Below are 19,996 nucleotides of genomic sequence, written 5' to 3' on the forward strand. Positions count from 1 at the left end.
CTTTCACTGCGGTCTTCACGTCCTTCTGTGGGAACACTCTTGAAGGCGAAAGTAAAACGCGTTGGCAGATCATGCCGGAGGCGGAATACATTTATCTGAACTGGACGAAAACAGACAAGAGGCTAAATCAGAGTCCAGAGAGACGACTTGCCCAGACAAACTGGTTTGTTTTCCTGTGGTCACAACTCTCCACAGCCGACTGACGAGGAAAACAACTGAGCTGCAGAGACTGAGAAGTGCTGTTGTTGGTAACTCCAGCAGTGTGTCCATAAGTAATGATTTAGCAGTGCTTGCCAACATGCTTGTCCTGGAGACTTTTATTTCACCTGCACTGAATTGACGGGAGAAGATACAGAGGCTGACTGGACAAATGCTCGGCTCTCCTGTTCAGTGAGACAAGCTATTACAGCCAGTAAAACACTATGTGAGGGATTACACGCCAGTCCCACCAGCATCTGGTTACATTTCCAGAGCCACGATGAGCTGAAATTACAGCAGAGGCTGACGGAAAAAGAGCCCGATTGTGTCTGATAATCGGGTAAAAGGTGACAAATCACAAAATTACAAAGATGTGGTACCTCAGAGGGATGAGGATAACGAGTGGTTAGTTCAGCCAATTCATGCCAGGCTACAACTAATAATAATAATATAATATAATATTTCAATCTGTTGGTTGTTTTCTCAAATATATGCTAATATGTTTCATAAAATGTCAGAAAAGGATGTAAAATGTCAGCCACTGTTTCCCAAAACATGATTATAGTTATAGCAACAATAGATTCATGTTAAAAAAAGATTTTTCACCATAAGAGACACACGGACTGTCTCTACAAAGAGACTCATGGCATAATCAGCCATTGTTTAAATAACTATAACTTTCTAAACCATTGTGATCGCAAAATAAAATGTGACAAGAGCAGATTTGTGCATTTACAGTCTCATCTGTAACAACTAATGTCATTTTTGAACTGGTAAGCAAACCATTTCCTAAAGATGTTAGAACTAAGAGTTGGAGATATTCTGCAAATGTTTTAGGGTGCCCAAGAAATCTCCCATGACCCATCTGTGGGTTTAGGAATCACTGTATTAAAACTGAAGATGAAACTCTGTTTCTATGGAGCACAGTGTCATTTACATACTCAAGCCACTCCCATCTGACATAGGGCGAAAGCCGGGGTGCATCCTGGACAAGTGGCCAGTCCATCACAGGAATAACAACATAATCTGAATGTCAAAAAAAACCCAAATCCCACCTCAAACATCCTTGATACTGCTGAGTAACACGTCAGCTGACTAAAACATGTACAGTTGCACTTCCTGTCTGGCTCCAGAGTTCAGAGTAGCTGAAAATGTCCAGACGCTCCGAGCGAATACGTGTCGTGGGTGATGTCACGAGGCGCAGAGCGTGAAGGCAGTGAAAACAGGATGAGGCTGTAAGAGTTAAAGAATGCTGCATGCACAATGGAGACCCGCTGCACGCACGCACACACACACACACACACACAATGTCTTTTCTTTTTTTCATCTACTGTAAGTGCACATCCATCACTCGTGGCTCGCCACCTGCTTGAGGGAACCTTCAGCACGTTGATGTTATAAATCAATATTAGCAGACATGTTGAACAGTCCTTTACATTGTACTGTATGTGTACTGTTTGATGTGCTGTGCATGATAAGATGCTCCAGCTACCTTCCCCAGGCTGTGAGGCTGCTCCCGCTGCTCGGCCGGGTTTCATAAGAGATTTGTCATGCACAGCGTTAGTCGCCACATTAAGATTCTTGTAATTTAGGGCGTTTATTTCTCCCTGCACCAATCAGTTGATTTCACCACTCTCTCCCCCTCTCTCTCCATGCAGGCACTGCGGGTACAGCAAAGCGGATCAGGAGGGAGATGAGGAGCTCTACTTCCAGTGTGAGTGCCTGCATTCATCAGCAGCAACACACAAACACACACACACACACACACACACATACTGAAGGTGATGAAACTGTATGAGTTTATGTGTGCATATAATTGCATATTGACTCGAAAGGTGCCTTAAAGGCCCAGTGTGTGAGAATTAGTGACATGGAATGGCCGACTTGTACGTACAGAGTGGAGGAGTCAGCTGAAAAGCTTCTCATTCACTTTGAATGCAGTGGTGTCAAAGCGCCGCCGAACTGCATTGTGGGTCTGCTCATGCAGATAAATAGGAAATTGTTAAACTTTCCAGGCAGCAGGCCGAGCGCTTACCAATGAAAACATGCTATGTAAATATCCCAACAACAAGTTTATGCATTTAGACCGAACACTACACGGAACCAAACGGCGCTCGGACAAAGTTGTTCTCCTCGTTTTTGTGCACTTAACAATGATGACATCACATCAACAACACTTTAGCAACATTAGCAACTCTTGCTATCACAGACCTTGCTCTGTTTACCTCCAGTACCAAGTGTCAGGCTCCTCCACTGTCAATCCTTAATGTGACGGGCATGTGAGAGTTGGCCATAACGGCGTCCTTCATCTGTGAAGCAACACTATCAGACCTGACACAGGGAGCATTCATACTGTCAAACTGATGAACGACTGGGGTTTCCGTGTTTTCAATCATACGCCAATGTGTTTGCAGCTTTACTGTCGCAATGTTGCTTTTGCCTCCATCTAAAAAGAATCACTTCCTGTGTGCAGTGTAGGAATGTTGCTGTAGGTGGCATAAGATCTATAAACCGCTACGCTGGGAAACACAGAGAGAGAGAGGGATCTGTGCGGAGCTGATAGACTTAACTAACATTGCGTGAACTCATTTGACAATGGTTTGAATGTAAAATGCACGGACCACCATTTTAAGGCTACGGAAACCAAACTGTTTCTATTTTAAATCATTTGTGTGCTTAGAAATACAGGCTAATTGGTAGTATATTCCATTTCTGACAGAAAATCCTGCTAACTTTTTACACACTGGTCCTTTAAAACCCATTAGCACCCACAGGCCTGACTGTTATAGCCCCGCTCGTTTCATTTGAGTCAAAGCTGGGAACAATCAGGCTGAAGTCGGCTGCTGATTGGCTGGTTTCTGCGTGCGGAGATGAAGTAGTCAGGAAACTAGAAAAGCATGAACGTGACAGCTGTCATTGTGGCGGTGAAGGGCCGAACCATGAGGAAAGAGTGTTCTTTAAAGCCTTGAATTGCTTTAGCAAGTGACAGAGTTTATTGTGTACACTGCTATCGGTAAGCGGGGGATTTTGTTTGGGTTTTCTTAAACACACACTGCCTGTAATGATGCCCCCGGAGATGCCGCTTCCCCGAGTGGAGCCGTAATGATCCACGCTGTAGGCAAACTGCTGATTTGGAAACCGAGGGTCAGGGGTGTCACAGCTAGAGCAGAGCCAGTGTTGGGGAGCCCGGGTCGGCTACTGCTAAGTGTCTGACAGATCCACCTCAGCAGCTCACCACAAGTTATATGTGTCGCAGAGTGGAAGGAAGGAAGGAAGGAAAGGAAGGAAGGGGCAAAAAAAGGGAGAAAACACAAACGTAACAAGTGTCGAGCTTAACGGAGGGATCTCTCGATGCAATATCAAATGACAAGAGGCTGCCGGGGCGACAGGAGCCAGATAGCGCACGCACACTCGACATATAGACCCAATTTGTCTGCCACGTAGCGGCGATAAGACGTCTCCTATCAGATCCGCTGACATCCTGAATGGACAAAGCAATTATGGGAGCAAGTGGAGGGAAATCTCCTCATGCCGCTGCTGCCGCCGCCGCTGCACAATGCATTACTTGTGTTTGCAGTGTCGCGCCGACATGCTGGCCCTCCTCACTTGAGGATAAGTTGCGTTTCCAGCTGGTGAGCCCGCTCTTCACTCGCTGTGGCTCCACTATTTACTCTGCACTCATTAAATTTTAAAGTTGACAGGTTATATTGTTATCAGAGAAATTTAAAACGCGGCGTATAATGGGCCCCATGGGTCGTATGTGCACTTAATAGTCCTGATACTGTAATTTGCTGTTAATTTGGAGCGCTTTGCAAAACTGTAAACCCCCCTACCCTGCCTCTGACCTTTACCTAACCCTGTTGGGTTTTCCTTCTTTTCTACAAACTCCTTCCCCCTCTCTCTCCTCCCTCTCTCGTTCCTCTCTCCTCATGGATATTCATGAAGCAGTCGCATATCAGCGTTATTTGAAATTGCATGGAATTTCATTTTTTCCCTCTCTTTAACAAAATCCTAAACGTCTCGCCTGAGGCATCAGTCAAGCAAAAAAGAATTAAAAATGCAGCGCCCCACTTCCGCACAAAAATCTCATTTGCTTTCATTGAGAGTTGCGGCGTGATAGATAAAGCGGCGTCTGTAGCGAACAGAACACAGAGCTTTATTACTTTATCTGTCGTGGTGTTCAGTGCTGACCCCACTGTCAGGGAGTATAATTACTTATTGTCATCTGTAGATCAACACACACACACACACAGTGTGAATAAATGATTCAGTCTCCAAAGTTTCAGCCTCACTGTTTGTCTGTGCCGTCAACAAACTCCAGCAGCTGCAGAACATTTGACCACATAGGAACTCTATTATAAACAAATATTATATCTGTTTATAAAGATGGACCTGTCAGTGTATTGGAGGTGTAAAAAATGTTATCAGTTATTTAAAAGTGTGCAGAAATGCAAAAGGACTTTAGATTTAGAGGATAGATTTCCACTCAAATCACAATCACGTAGTATGAAATTCACAAACTCTTTCTGCCTTAATGTTTGTTTTGTGGTTGCATGATAATATTTTTTGCTGCTTTAGCTGCTCATTAAATAGCCATTTCCAACAGGAAACTTGAAGTCTGTGTTGCTTTTTAAATCACTCGTTCTTCTGCACCAAAGTCCAAAGAGAAAATCTGTGATTTTTACATCAGGACACACCAGAGTTTATCATCCACTGCTGCCTCATTATGTGAGTTGAAATGTTTTATTTAGTGATTTCAGCATTTGAAAATCTTACCAAAAGAGGCAGGAGTAGAGCAGCGGCTTCTGTTTCTGTGTGAGCTAAAAAAAACTCGCTGATTTTCTCTATGGGCTTTGGTGCAGGAGAGTGAGCACTTCACTAACTTCAATTCTCTGTTTGAAAAGGCGATAAAAAGGTGAGATAAAGTGTCAGACATATTCCAGTGAGTGCCATAGACTTTACTTTTTTACACTTCCACAAACATGAACTATCCCTTAACACAATCAATCAAATGTCTGTCTCTCTGTGAGGTAGTAAGTCCTGTCGTCGTGTAAATCACCGTCTCAAAAACATAAAACATTTGTGAATTACGGTTGTTGGTAGTTTTCCAGTCGTTTTTAATTTTCAAAATGATTCATTTAGAAGAAATTCAAGGTATTAAAGTGCTTGATGAAAAAAAAAAAAAACACGTTTAATGGCTGTAACTTGTACAACAGAATGTATTGCTCTGAGCAGAACATTAATATTTTTTTGTCAATGTGAGACACTCACAGAGATTTTGGGCCGTACATCAAACCGAAAGGGAAAAAGTGGAGAGTTGAGGAGAATTTAGGAGACGAGGCCAGAATGACATCATGTGGTTTAAAACCTCCAAGTTATGACGAGTAGATGAACTAAGGTTCCCGTTGAGACAGATCCTTCTTCATTCTGGTCGTCTCAGCTGCAGGGAGGTGAAAGGTAACCGGCAGCCTCATAGAAACCCCCACGTACGGGTTACTGCAATCTTTTCTTCCCTTTTGTGATGAATTTCCTCGTGTGAAAGCCCTTCTGACACGGGCCGCTTACTGTTCAGCAGCTCCCTCTGAACCACTGCTCTTGGTAATCTTTTTGCCTGTCAAGTGCCCGCTGCGGTGCACAGTGTGCATATTTAATCGTAACAGTAATCCTCTTACATTTCTACAGTCAAATTTCCAGGCACCAAAACCTACATTGACCCCGAGACGTACGAGGACCCCAACAGGGCTGTCCATCAATTTGCCAAGGAGCTGGACGCCTCCTGCATCAAAATCGAGCGGGTTATTGGAGCAGGTGAGCCTATCTTCCACTCTTTAGTCACTCCATGCTCTCATACATCACACTGACAGGCAAATATTTACACCTTGAGTAGGGACACATGCATTGTGTATTGAAAAAAGGGGAGAAAGTTAATTGCAATTAATGTGTGTGTGCTGGAGGCAGTCGCCGAGACGTTCCTGAAAGACGCGCTGAAAAATTGCTGCCACATGGGTTTTACAGAGGCGGTCAATGACAGTATCTATGCACCTCCAGCCTGTCTTATAATAGCTCCTGTGTATAACAATATATCACACACCAATTTGTATTCCAGCACAGCACAGCTCCTTTATCTCAAAACACACGTCATACATTTGTCACTGTGTTTTTAACGTAGCACATCAATCCCTCACTCACGCACGGTGTCGTCCCTTCACAGGAGAGTTCGGGGAGGTGTGCAGCGGCCGACTCAAGCTGCCCGGAAAGCGCGACGTGTCCGTCGCCATCAAGACGCTCAAAGTGGGCTACACGGAGAAGCAGAGGCGGGACTTCCTGTGCGAGGCCAGCATTATGGGACAGTTTGACCATCCCAATGTGGTTCATTTGGAAGGTGTTGTGACCAGAGGTAAACACACTGAAAGGCTGAGATGGACTTTCATGAGTTGTTTGGTCCAAAAATGATACTCAAAAATCGGTGGGAAAAAGACACATTTCAAATGCATCTGAAAACCCCTAAATGTCACATATGCTTTTTTAAGTACATAAAAAAAGCAGCAACAGATGTCACCAAGTCAAGCTATGAGTTGTTTATTTTGGCTTTATGGAAGCATTTTTGACCTTGTGTTTCTGAAATAACATGCTATGGATGGATGGTAATGCAAACAGTTGACTAAATGACTTTATTGGATTGATATCCGTATCAGTATCGTTATAATATCGGACACAAAAAGTGATATCGAGCCATAGAAAACAAACCAATTAAGCAATTATCAAAAAAGTTGGTGAAATGAATGAATGAATTGGTATCTGTATCAGTAGTAGTTTATAATTGTGATACTGGTATCAGTATTGTTATCGTATCAGACACAAAAAAAGGCAATTTTTGAAATAGTCATTGATTTGATTACTTGTGGATTAATTGTTGCTGACTGACTGATTCTAATCCTAATAATCAGAGCATTTTTAGCTTTGGGAGGTAAAAGCACTGTAGTCGGGGTGACATTATATCTGATTAAATTAGCCACAATCCCTGTTTTCATTTTCTCATTTAGGCGCTGTAATAAAGGCAGCAGATGGTAATTTTTAATTAAAAGCCAATGAAACACGTGGCTAAAAATAACTTTTGGAAGCTGTTTCAGCACATTTATTTATTTTGTGTGCACTTTGTTAGCAAACTAAAAATTCAGGTATCAATTAATCATGTCCCTTTTTTGTCCAACTCTTTGTCTTTGTCTTCTCTTTGTCTCCAGGGAAGCCGGTTATGATTGTCATTGAGTACATGGAGAACGGCTCATTAGATGCTTTCCTCAGGGTACGTATCACCTTCGGAGCACACGAGGCTCAAAGCAGCATCTTTTCTAACTTTTCTTTACATTTTGGAGAAAGAGCAGGCGGTCGGTCAGCAGGAGGATCTGTGCGTGGCAGAAATATCATAAATCTTGTGCTAGAGCTGCCGCAGTGCTGTGACCTACATTTCCCCCCCCCTCACGGTCAGCAAAGATGTCTGACCCGCCTGTGCTTCTCTGTGCCGTGCAGAAACATGATGGTCAGTTCACAGTCATCCAGTTGGTGGGGATGCTGCGGGGCGTAGCGGCGGGGATGAGGTATCTCGCCGATATGGGATACGTCCATCGAGATCTGGCTGCTCGGAACATCCTCGTCAACAGCAATCTCGTATGCAAAGTGTCCGACTTTGGCCTGTCGAGGGTGATCGACGACGATCCGGAGGCTGTCTACACAACAACTGTGAGTCACCAACAGCACTCTCTCTTTCCACACCAGGGCCGCTCAGAATTCCTAAATCACGTCACATTCAGTCCATGAAAAGAGGACAAGAATGCATGAATATCCGAGAAATTCTAATAAAACTACCTTTTCAAGAGTTTTGAAGGTCGTTACCTGGGTTTTGACTCGAGGAGCATCTACTTCTGATCCCTGATATCTGTGGATATTGATACCAATATCGATACACAACACTGCACTGATACATATTTATTATTAATAAAACCATCAGACTATGAATCTGGCCTTAATCTGGATTGTCCTGTCGATCTGTAAAATCAGTTTGATATCTGACAAGTCACTTTAGTCTATATTGGCACCTTAACCATACATTAAACTACACTAGAATCATAGGCTTCAGCAGTAGCCAGTCACAATTACAATACTTTAGAGGAAAAGTAAATAAAATAAAAATATGAAAAGCACTAGATTGAGAAGAAAATGAAAGTTATTTTTACTTTGTACAAGCAGCTGAAACACATCATACAGAAAAGTCTAAATGACTGAGATTATTACTGAGATATGAGTACATTTCCATGTAATCTGTATTTCTTACACTTATTTAATGTCTCATAGGGTATTTTCTCTATCAAAGAAATGGAAGACACACTACTTTGAACTCTTATTAAAAAACATTGACATGAGCAAAGTATCTAGAATAAGAAGACAGTGTTGTTTTAAAATCATTAACAGCATTAAGTGGACTTTTTGTTTTGACCCTGTGTGTGATCACAAAACTCTTCTCTAATTCACATTTTAGTGGAAGATGCAGGATGTAATGAATTTGATCTTTACTCCAGCCACTGACCTGCATTTTATTGAACAGGGCGGCAAAATCCCTGTGCGGTGGACGGCGCCAGAAGCCATCCAGTATCGTAAATTCACCTCCGCCAGTGACGTGTGGAGTTATGGTATTGTCATGTGGGAGGTGATGTCCTATGGAGAACGGCCTTACTGGGACATGTCCAATCAAGACGTGAGTTACTGCCTGATTGTGAAAGTACTAACACAACAGTGTTGCCACTGAGCCGGTGGACGACAGACCATAAAGTAGAAATCCTTGTGCTGAAGACATGAAAGAAATACTTTATTGCTGTGTTCCATTTACAGCAGAACTCGGAATATACACATTTGGATTGAGTTAGGATTGGGGTTACGCTATATTTTGTGATCTTTTAAGTTCCAATCTATTCAATTCTGCTAAGTTGACCTATTTATTTGTACAGTACATGGAGAAACTTTAGAGAACAATTTCAGTAGTCAGTTAGTTTCATCATCAAACAAACGGATTGTTAGATAATCATAAAGAAGAAAGTAATAAACCAAAATCTAACATTTTTCTATTCCAGCTTCTAAAGATATTATTTTGGGTTTGGGAACATCATATTTAAGACTGTACTGACTTAACAATAGATGAATACATTTTAAAGGCATATGTAACATTATTATTACAAATGGTAAATGGTTTAAAAAGAAAAAAACTGCTATTACTTGCAGCTGTGTCTCAAGTTTCTTTGGTTTCTCAAGAATCTCAAATATCAGAATATTTAATAATGAACGATTAACAAATACTAGTATAAAGAGTGGGAGAAAATGAATTTACACGTTACGGCTAATTGTGGTCTCAACTGATTTCCACTGTCCAAACTAACTAAGGATAATGAAAAGCGTCAGGATACAAGATTCTCCGACATTCTACTCTAATTATCCGTAATGAAGTCATCTCAGTGAAACTTAGAAAATCACTGACAAAAATCCCAGTCTGCGTTTTTCTTTGAGGTTTCCGTGCAGGACCCTCATGAGTACAGCTCAGCGGGGTTAGTAACCTTGGCTTTAATTAGTTCAAGAAGTCTCTGTCTTTTTATTCTTGCAGTGCGATTTTATTAGAAGGAAAAAGCTGCTGAAATGTGACTGGCATAGAAAAAAGAGCATTCCCAACAACATGGGTTTGATGGTGCTATTATACACTTATAACTTGTCATGCAGATTTAAGTTCCAGTTCAAAATGACTTGCTGTAATTGGAAACAGTGAGAGAAACAGTTGTTGAACCACTAACAACACAAACAACTTGTGCATATGCTGTAGTTTACCCAGCATTTAGTGATTTGTTTTAGATGTGTAGAATCAGAAGAAGCAGCACTGCACAAACAAACAGATGGTGTCATCATGCTTAGTTCAACATAAAGTCAGAGTCGTCTGGAGCTTTAGGTGTGAGGACATATTCCCAGGTGATGCCTCCGTGATGGCATGACGACGTGAATGATGTCAGACTTTTAAACTTAAAGTGTGACTGCATGAAAAGGAATCGAGTTTTGTGTTGTCCTGTAAACAGATCACTCCCCACACTGAAGTCCATAGAGACATTCAGTGATTTTACATCACAGCTGCCTCCAAAACTGAGTTCAAATGAGTTAGTCTGTGGCTTCATTGTTTGAAATGCTTCCTTTGGATTTCTTTGAAGTGACACAAACTCACCAAACGAGCCACAATTCATGTGTACCAGCAAGTTTCAAACAATGATTTTCTCTCTGGAATTTGGCATGGAAGAGTGAACGGCTTACAAAATGTAGTTTCCAGTTCAAAGAGGCAAGATAATTAAGATGAATTGGCAAATACTAGGGTGGCAATCAATCAATCGCCATAATCAATCGGCATTATCATAACTGGACGAACCAAGAAAACTGACTCTGGCAAACTATGTTCAGTGACTGCAAGGAAAAAAAATGAATTCAATTAAAAGTTATTTCATTTATTAAAATAACACTGAGTTGTTAGCTTATGTGGGGTTTGAGCAGCGAAACATGCTAATGTTGTTAGCAGCATACACTTAGCCTCTATAAGCTCAGTGTATGTCCTCATAATAAATATTTCTTTATTTATTTACACTGGGGCTCGTCCAGGATATTTTGCACTACTGCGAGGAAGTAGAACAAAAAGATAGCACAATGGCAGCCATGTTGTCAATAAGAACTTAGACTGATCTGTATCAAAAACTGATATGGCATTGGTGATGTTTTAGTGACTTTAGAGCTGAATCCATTCTCTTCTGCCTTATTATTAATCTAGTAGCACAACATTATGGTGGTTCAATACTAAATCATGGCAACTACTCCCTTAATAGTTGTTTTGTCACGTTTTAAATCATCACTCTTGTTGAATGGTCAGCACCGCAATCATTACACAGAATTTACGTTGCACACCACAGTTGTCCCGGCCATCTGAACGCACCAGACCACTTAGAACCTGTTCTTATCACCAGAGACTTGACGCAGTTTGACTGATGGTAGAAAGCAACAGATTCTGGCCTTTAGGATTCCTGCATGGCGTCCAGTGTTCACTACCCCGCAGCACTGGGGCGAAACATAATTAAGATTCCGCGAGCCTCCAAAGCAGTGGCCTGCTGATTGAACAATCCCATGTTAGAAATGCTAAAAGAGATGTCTGGATGCTGAAATGGTGCATGTGGTGGTTTGCCACTGCACAACTTGACAGACGTCAATGTCAGAAAATGTTTGCACTTTGTCAAGATGTCTGCAAACATCCTCTGGGGATGTTGGAAGAACATGATTTGCATTTTTCCCCAACACTTTCACTGTTTTGACACCTTTTTCCCTCCATGACTCATTGTTGTATGAGAAGTCCTGACAGGAATAGCTGATGAATATACAGTGTTCAGAAACACACGGCTCCTCATCCATACGAAATAGGAAAGAGGGAGGAAGAGGTTCCAATGAAAGCTGTGGGCTGCACTTACTTTTTTTGTGGTATTGACTTTTAAAGGACTTGGGGAATGATTCTCAGCAAAACAACTCTGTCTGCAGTGTTCCATATAGTACCTTGGTAAATATCTGCAAACAGTTTCACTGTTGAGATGTGACTAACAGCGTGCACAGGCAATAAACAAGCAGTTTACCTATGTAAATGACTATTGCAGTAGAAGCTTTGGCTTCATTTACATTCAGATTTTCTCCAGGACGATAGTTACGGGTTGTTTTAAAAGTGAAATTTAATGCGCGTCCCATTTGGACTCTGTTGTGAAACTAAACAAAACTACCAACCAATATCTCAGCAATCAAACTAAAGTTCAACATAACTGAAAACAAGGCCAGGATTCTCAATAGAGCTTGTTGGCATTGGATTAATACATGTCCATAACTTCCAGAACTGCCTGACAATTCCCAATAAAGAAGTATCTTTTAGCAGAATTGTTGCAGGGAAATAGAAATGGGCACCGTTAGCAGTAGCATTAGCATGAGTCAGACCTGCTCACTATCTGTTTGGTACGTTGGTGCAGTTTTAAGGGGAAATGATCACAAACACGTTGCTCGTCAATTACCTCTCAGCAGTCTGGAGACAAACAACATCTGCTGCACACATGTGACGTAGTTAGGCCCATTACACATCTGGATAAAAACACTACATGCTGATGCTAAATGGGCCTAGGTTAAGCTGAGAGTTTAAGGTTAGTTTTACGTTCAAACCAAAGGCTGATATTAGGTTTGTACATCTAAACCAAGGCTGATACTTTGGGTTTAAGCTTTATGCTGGTTCTAAAAGGCTTAGTTTAGTTTAAACCATGTGCTATTCTGTATAATATTAATCGAGCAAAGCTAGTATGGTACTAAAGGGGAGTAATACATCAATTAGGGTTATAGTAAAAGGTTATGGCTGGGGATTAGTGTAATAAACTCTGATACAAGGGGTTTGGGATTTAGGATGATCGTAAATGCTGACATTAATGATCTGTTTATGTTTGCATTCTCCAGGTCATTAAGGCGATAGAGGAGGGCTACCGTCTTCCAGCCCCCATGGACTGTCCACCCGGCTTGCATCAGCTAATGCTGGACTGCTGGCAGAAAGACAGAGCAGAGCGTCCCAAATTCGATCAGATAGTCGGCATCCTTGATAAGATGATCCGTAACCCTAACACCTTGAAAACCCCGGTGGGAACGTGTACAAGGTGAGGAAATAAAGCCCACACTGACATTGTGAAAAGAAGAATTTAAACTTTTTTTCTTTTTTAACTTCATTAGAGGATGATCCAAAGTGTCCAGTGCATGATTTAGTCTCTGTAGTTCACAGATGAAAGATAAATCCTCAGGGATCGATATCCCAAAGCAGCTTCCATGGCTTTATGGTCAATAGCTGGGGCTTTTAAATCAATCTCTATAATGAGTTCCTGGTACTTTAAAGTGCAGCAGGGACTCCAGACCTCGCTCTGATGCCTGTCAAATGAATTCTTTTTGCAGTCAGAACATACTTTCACGAGGTGAGATTAAGACCAGGAGGTTATAGCTGGTTAGAAAAGCACTTTGCTATAAGGAGACAGTGTGGGGCGAACGCATACGGCACTTGAAAATGATATTGAACAAAAATCATTTCCAGAGCTAGAGGGTAGAAAGGTGACGCGTGACTGTATCTTATTTGTCAAGTTTGTGTTGACTGACGCTCTATTTGTTGCACCTTTGGACGACTTTGGTGATCGCTGTATCTCATCTCGAGTCGGACTGATTCAAAACAATATCGGTCTGACAGAGGACAAAATCACTGCGTCAAATACTGGGGACAAACAAACAAGCAAACAAAAAAACAAGTGGGCTGTTACTTTGTTCTGTATGAGAGCAGAATATTTGTTTCACAGTTTTATTTTTAAAATGGCTAGTAAATGAGTAATACACAAGATGCAAGTTCTTTCTTTAATGTTCACAAAAATGTGTTAATTTAAATACTGCAAATACCATTTGTCATTCAGCGTAATGGTCTGCACTTTAAGATTTTTAACGTTACATCTTTAAATAAGTGTATTTGCATATTAAGTGTTGGCAGTGACATACTATAGAAGATACAAGGACAATGTGTTGTTTTATGCACTAGACATCACTAGTGATATTGGTATTGGAAAACTGGGATTGATGCATCTCTCGCCTCCAGTTTTACTGTTTTATTTTTTGTTTTTTTTTTAGTAAAATGTTTCCTACCCACACACACATACACTGACGTCAACATCTTCCTGTGCTCATCCCGCAGACCAATTAGTCCACTGTTAGATCAGAACACACCAGACTTCACCGCTTTCCGCTCGGTGGGAGAGTGGCTGGAAGCCATCAAGATGGAGCGATACAGAGACAACTTCACAGCGGCTGGCTACACTTCCCTGGAATCTGTGGCCAGGATGTCAATCGAGTGAGTAGATACGCAGCCCTCCAGGGTTCAAGCATCAGCAGAGAGCATTAATGCACGGCCATGTTTCCACTGTGATCTCAATTACACTTCCCTTCCACCCAAACCTAGTTGAAGTCAAAATCTACTTTCTTGCACTTCACATTCACGCGCAGTTTTAGCTGACATGGGAGTTTCTGAAACTCACTGTAAATTTTAATATCATTTGCCTGGACCTTTATTTACTGCGTGTGCAGAGAGAAGTGTCCTTTATTAGGCCTTTATTTTTAATTCTCCACTTGTTTTATTAGTATAATTTATCATAATTTAGTCAGGGGCCTCCCTGTTTATTGATTCTCCTGTGCCCCCTGTTTTAATTTGCTCGTAATGCAAACTAAACACTTTCCTCCATGTTTACGTGTTGTGTTGTGTTGATAAATTCAATAAAGTGTAGCCAAAAAAAAAAAGGGGCAGGCTATTCTCGCTACAATATTATTGCTTCGTCTGTATATTGTCAGATAGCAATGAAAGTCAATTAAACACTTTTGTGTTGTTGTTTGAAATTAAAATGCATTTACATGGCTTAGAGGCGAACAATTGGCAATTCAGTTTGTTTCAGTTGTTTGTGGCTCAAATGAAAACACAGTGATTAGAATTCAATGGAGTGAAGTTTGTCTTAAAATATAGAAATGATATGACTCATTGTTATTGTACTTGATGTACATAAACTCCACAAAACCAAACTCTACCCACTTTACTTTTTTTTTTAAATGTAGCAAAAAAATAGAGATAAATGCAGAATAACATAATAACATAATAGAAGCAGCGTTCCCCCTGGATTTATTTTAGTTTTTAGTTTGTTTAGACTTTCATTTTCTTTGGTGAAAATAAATAATCCAAAAAAAAAATTGAGCCTGAAAGAGACAAAAATTTAACATTTAATTAACCAGTTACTTCAGCCAAAAATAATGACTCCTTTAACTGCAGTATTAAAACTATGATCATTTGCTCAGCAGTGTGTGAAAGCCACGTTTAGCCCAAAGCTTCTTCCTAATATCTTTTTTTATTTTTAGAAATTGCAAGGTTACAGTACATTTGTGTTTTTTTTTTTCCTATAACTGCCCTGAAGTGTTTTCCAAGTGTTTTTTTGTCACAATTTTAAAGTCTCACATCCCTCATCAATATAAAAGATCCTCACAAAGGCCGCATCACTGTGTATTATAGTTCATTCTTATTCGATGAGAACATGTGAAAATCCAAATGTCTGCATGAATCCATACTGTGATCTTTTTAAAAAAGAGCCGCCTTCCACATGTCAACATGTCTCCACTCGATAAAATGTTTCACGCAAGTAAGACTAAGATCGCTTAAGTTTCCTTTGTTGTCGATTCATAATTTATGTTTGATTGAAAAAGCAAACTCGTGTGTTCAGCTGCCTGTTTTTGTTCCACTCCTTTCCTCACAACAAAGAACTGTAAGTCTCTCTGGTTTTTGTCCCGGTGCACTGATGGACTGATGTGTCCTCCTCTCTTGCAGGGACGTGATGAGCTTGGGGATCACGCTGGTGGGCCATCAGAAGAAGATCATGAGCAGCATACAGACCGCGAGAGCCCAGATGCTGCATCTCCACGGCACTGGTGTCCAGGTGTGACTAGGACGGACCTCCACCTCGGGCAGGGGCGGAAAAAAACTCCCACGGAACTGAAATGGAGCAGCGTCCTGGACGTAACCAGGATCTGCAAAGCAAACAGACATCTGTCGTGTCTGTCTCTTCCGGCTGTGTCCGGAGCGAAATCATTCCTTTGTTCCTCAGTGAAGGATTGTGGTGCGAGTCTTTAGAGGGCAGTAAAGAGAGGAGAAGGGCGACAAAGACAAAAAAACAACAAAAAAAAGAAACTACCTTGGCGAGACTCTTATTTGTTCTTTCTTTGTTTTTACAAACTCAACCACATATCAAATTGGACGCGAGTTTGATGCTTATGTTTCTTTAACGGATTTCTCCTTTGAAAAAGAACACAAAACAAAAACATCTAGTCTCTTTGCCATCTTTGTTTTTTCTGATTGGTTCACTTAGTTTTTATCTGCCACAGTGACATTTTTAATTCTTTTTTTTTTTTTGCTCTTATATCTGTACTTGACAACAGGGTAAAACTTCTCTTTCATCCAAAACAGAGGGAAAAACACTTTAGGTGCAGATCCCGAGGCAAACCGGACCGTGTGAACTGTTTGCAGTGGTTCGTGTTTTCGTGCTTCACCTCGCGGCCGGGAGTGAGGGAGCATTTGACGTGGCTTTCGGATTTTTTTTTTTTGTATTGAGGAGTTTTTCCGATGAGTGCGACACTTGCTCTTCAAATCACCAGACTTGTTTGTTTTTGGCTTTTGCTGTTTGTTTGGGTTTTTTCTTTCGTTATCAGAGTAGCAATATCCTTTTGTCTTAGCGTTCACCACAGGACACACACAAACCGTGACTCGGTTATTGAGTAGAATGTTTTAGCACTGTTTGAAAGATTGTACTGAAATTGAAGCCAACGCTTATTGTTTTGCCGTCATTTTGCCTGAAATGTTGCACACGGGAATTTGTAAGGGTGGATCCAACAAAGGTGTAGACGTAATACTGCCTTAAATATGTTTAATGATTAATTATTGCCACTATTTTAGGCACTTCAGTGGCGATGCTTTGTGCAGTTCATTTTAGAGGGTGAACAAGCTCCCCGTGTGTTTGTGTTTAGTTTTTTTTCTCTCTCTGGACACAGTTTTAAGGCCACAGGTTTAGACACAGTCGGCAAAGAGGAGGTGAAGTAAACAGAGCAATAATTACCAGGTAGAAATCAGAGTTTGTTTTTTTTAAAGGTGCTAGGTATAAACGCATGCGTGTGCTGTGCTGAGACAAAACCTTTTGGGAAGATTAAGTCACTGCTGCTGCAAGGGAAAGGAATGTACCTCTTTGACCTAAAAAAAAAAAAAGAAAAAGGAAAAAAAAATACAGCTGTGCCAAGTCATGCATTGAAATAATCATGCCTTACTCTGCCACTATGAGATGCTAAACATTTAATGACAACCAAGTATGGCATGGAAGTGTTTAACCAAGTGGCTGCAGCGATGAAAGAGGCAACATTTGAAAACACTAGAGATGTGCCAATTAGATTTGCAGATATCATCTTCTGACACCAACGCGCCGCACAGAAATCAAAGCGCCCCTTCAGGGTTTGGGTATGAAAACGGAGGAACCTGCGTCTCGCTGTTAAGACGCCGTCATTCTGCCTCTGTAGGCGGCGGCTTCACAGGCCCTTTTGTTTATTCATGCATCTCCGCCGTTCATCATCCCTCAGGCATGAACACAACATGCATTTAAGTGTCTCTTAAGATGGCTCCCCCTTTTCTTCCACACGGTTGTATATGTGGAGAAAAGAGACAAGGGGGTTCCTCGCAGAATGCATCCTAAAAGCCAAGCGACCTATTTGGTGCCATCTGTCTCCACTTCAAATGCAAAAGAGAGAGCTAGTTAGCGCGTTGGCGAAGTTTTAGTGCAGAATGTTGTGTATACAGCTCCATTCATCCGTTGCCAAATGAGTTCACACAATGCTGATTAACCTATCAGCTCCACGCGACTCTTTCTTTTTTTTTCCCTGTGTGAAATCCTCATGCTGCGCTCAGAGGGTGAGAGACAGACGGAAGCACAACCGCTTACATAGCGCTAGCAAAGCAAGATGGCCGCAAACACCAAAAGGTGCCCACGGAACGGTTCAGAAGTGGAGTCTACAGCTTCAAACAAAAAACATGGATAAACATGGGTGGTCAGCAAGTTGAGGGGATAAATGTATATTGGGTCAGGGGGTGTTCTTTCAGTGGGAACGCCCTCTGAACTCACATATCCCAGTATACAAGCACTGCTTCTTTTACGGTGAATAGCGCTCCTGTTGTATTTGTTTTACACAGTAAATATGTCGCCATCTGGTATTGCTAATTGTGGCTAACAGCGACAAGCCCCTGGATATGTATGTGTCCACTTGCAGCATGTACAGGCGAGGCCAGAGTAACACGCCAGAGCGTTAAAAACAAAGAGTGGTGACACAATAGGCAATAGACCACCTCATGTCGGTCCACCCTCCACGGGTGGCCGCGTAGACCGTGTTCTCTGAAGGAGGCGGCCCGTGTATTAAGGCACAGCTGTCGAGTGACTAGAGAGCATTACGTCAATGACCTGACCACACTTGTGTGCACATCTGTAAACTTTAAACGCAGCTCTTGGAATGATCCCACCTATCGCAGACGTATGTCGAGAACTATTTTCACTGCGGGAGTGTGCAGCTGTGAGCCCTCGTGTCACTTTCTCTCACAAGCACACGCCCTTTATCCATACAGCAAAGCTCAGCAATTGGGTCTTGGCCAAACCTTTGAATTGAATACGGACACAAAGTTGTTCAGTCAGCACAAAACTCCCCAGTTCATAGCAGCACTCACTCTCTGTCTCGCCACCCCCCCCTCATTTTAGCTCTTGATTTTCAAAGTGGGCCCCTGGAGGCCCCCCTCACACCCTGTCCCTCCTCTTCCCCCCGTGCTGGGGAAGCAGCAGTTTCGGGCCAAATTGAGATTATATCCAGGATAAAATCGATCCATCGTCCAGACCACCTGTAACCACCGCCACCACCAGCAAAGTCACTCTTCTGTCTGTTTCAGCTTCTTTTCCCTTCACACTCTGAACATGACAGAAACAATACGTTTTGCTGTGGCTTTATTCCAGCAGAAATAAAAATATAAAAAGGAATATAGGAAAGAAAGAAAAAACATAAATCTGCAGGATGTGTGGAGACAGTTGGAATCAGGAATCGAAGCTAGAGTATGAAGTTATTTTTCAAATCTTGTGGTACAGCAGTTGGACACGTGTTTCACCGCTGTGGCGAGGTGGTGGATACTTCCAAAGAGCGCAGCACTGTTGATTGTGTCAGAAATGAGTCGAGATTTGAGGGAATCTTTGTATATGTTCTAATTGTAAAACTTGTACATTTTATTTATATTGTTTTTTTTTTACACATATTACTCAGTAGAGAGCTCTGAATACATCGGAAATGCACTATATTTTTATATCTCGCAGATGAATTATTGTCACCCACACAATTTCAGTTGTACATAATTTCTCATTTAGGACCAAAGACAGTTGATAGGAACTCCATCTTTACTTTGACTTTGTCTTTATTTTGCCTTTTAGTTGGTTGTACAGTGATACAAATGGTCAATGTATTATTTATTTTTCTGTGATGAAAGTATTGAGAATATTCACTGGTCAAATGTATTTTCCCCGACAGAAGAAGAATCATTTAATTAGACAAATTTCTTGTTACATAGACAATTCTTTTTGCTTTGTAACCTTTGTAATAGACTGTACATATATTTTTGGAAATATAATACAATCTCTATAGAAGCTGTGGGTGTCCTTTGCTGTGTTTTTGTCCATTTTCATTATCTGGATGGTGAAGTACTTTCAGCTACTTTCAGATTTGTGATGTGTGTGGTAGTCGCACTTCAAGGACGATTATAGCTGCTTTCAAACATACACTAAAACATTCATACAGTATATCCAGACCCATTTACCCACTGCTGTACAAACTCACTGACAATAACTAACTAGAAAATTCTGCGGTGAAATTTCAAGCGGGCCTGCTGTTCTTGCTGCCGATGTTGTCGGGTGCAGGACTTGTGCTGGTAAAGGAGTAACATTTGGGTGGATTGAACCTTAAAAACTTGAAGTATTTAGACAAAGTGGTATTTTGGTGGAATCACCCTTTAAAAGAGAATGACTCATAAGCCCCTCCCACTCCCTGTCTCCGCCCCCTTCCAAAAATATGTTTCTAACACTTGCATTATAAA

At 41.4% G+C, this 19,996-nt stretch overlaps 1 protein-coding gene across 4 annotated transcripts in view; it reads left to right on the forward strand.

The window, feature by feature from the left end:
* Positions 1-19,550, forward strand: part of epha7 (eph receptor A7) — a 95,570-nt gene extending 76,020 nt beyond the window's left edge. For 2 of the 4 annotated variants that reach the window (XM_044048573.1, XM_044048576.1), the window contains exons 9-17: positions 1,857-1,912; positions 5,881-6,006; positions 6,410-6,595; positions 7,440-7,501; positions 7,726-7,935; positions 8,798-8,947; positions 12,739-12,932; positions 14,000-14,155; positions 15,668-19,550. In XM_044048573.1, coding sequence (XP_043904508.1) covers positions 1,857-1,912; positions 5,881-6,006; positions 6,410-6,595; positions 7,440-7,501; positions 7,726-7,935; positions 8,798-8,947; positions 12,739-12,932; positions 14,000-14,155; positions 15,668-15,782 — 1,255 coding nt within the window. In that variant the 3' untranslated portion in view covers positions 15,783-19,550. The remainder of the gene's footprint in view (positions 1-1,856; positions 1,913-5,880; positions 6,007-6,409; positions 6,596-7,439; positions 7,502-7,725; positions 7,936-8,797; positions 8,948-12,738; positions 12,933-13,999; positions 14,156-15,667) is intronic. The other 2 variants (XM_044048575.1, XM_044048577.1) reach the window with 1 other exon arrangement.
* The last annotated feature ends 446 nt before the right edge of the window (positions 19,551-19,996 follow it).

The sequence above is a fragment of the Solea senegalensis genome, linkage group LG17, assembly GCF_019176455.1.
Source record: "Solea senegalensis isolate Sse05_10M linkage group LG17, IFAPA_SoseM_1, whole genome shotgun sequence".
Lineage (NCBI taxonomy): Eukaryota > Metazoa > Chordata > Actinopteri > Pleuronectiformes > Soleidae > Solea > Solea senegalensis.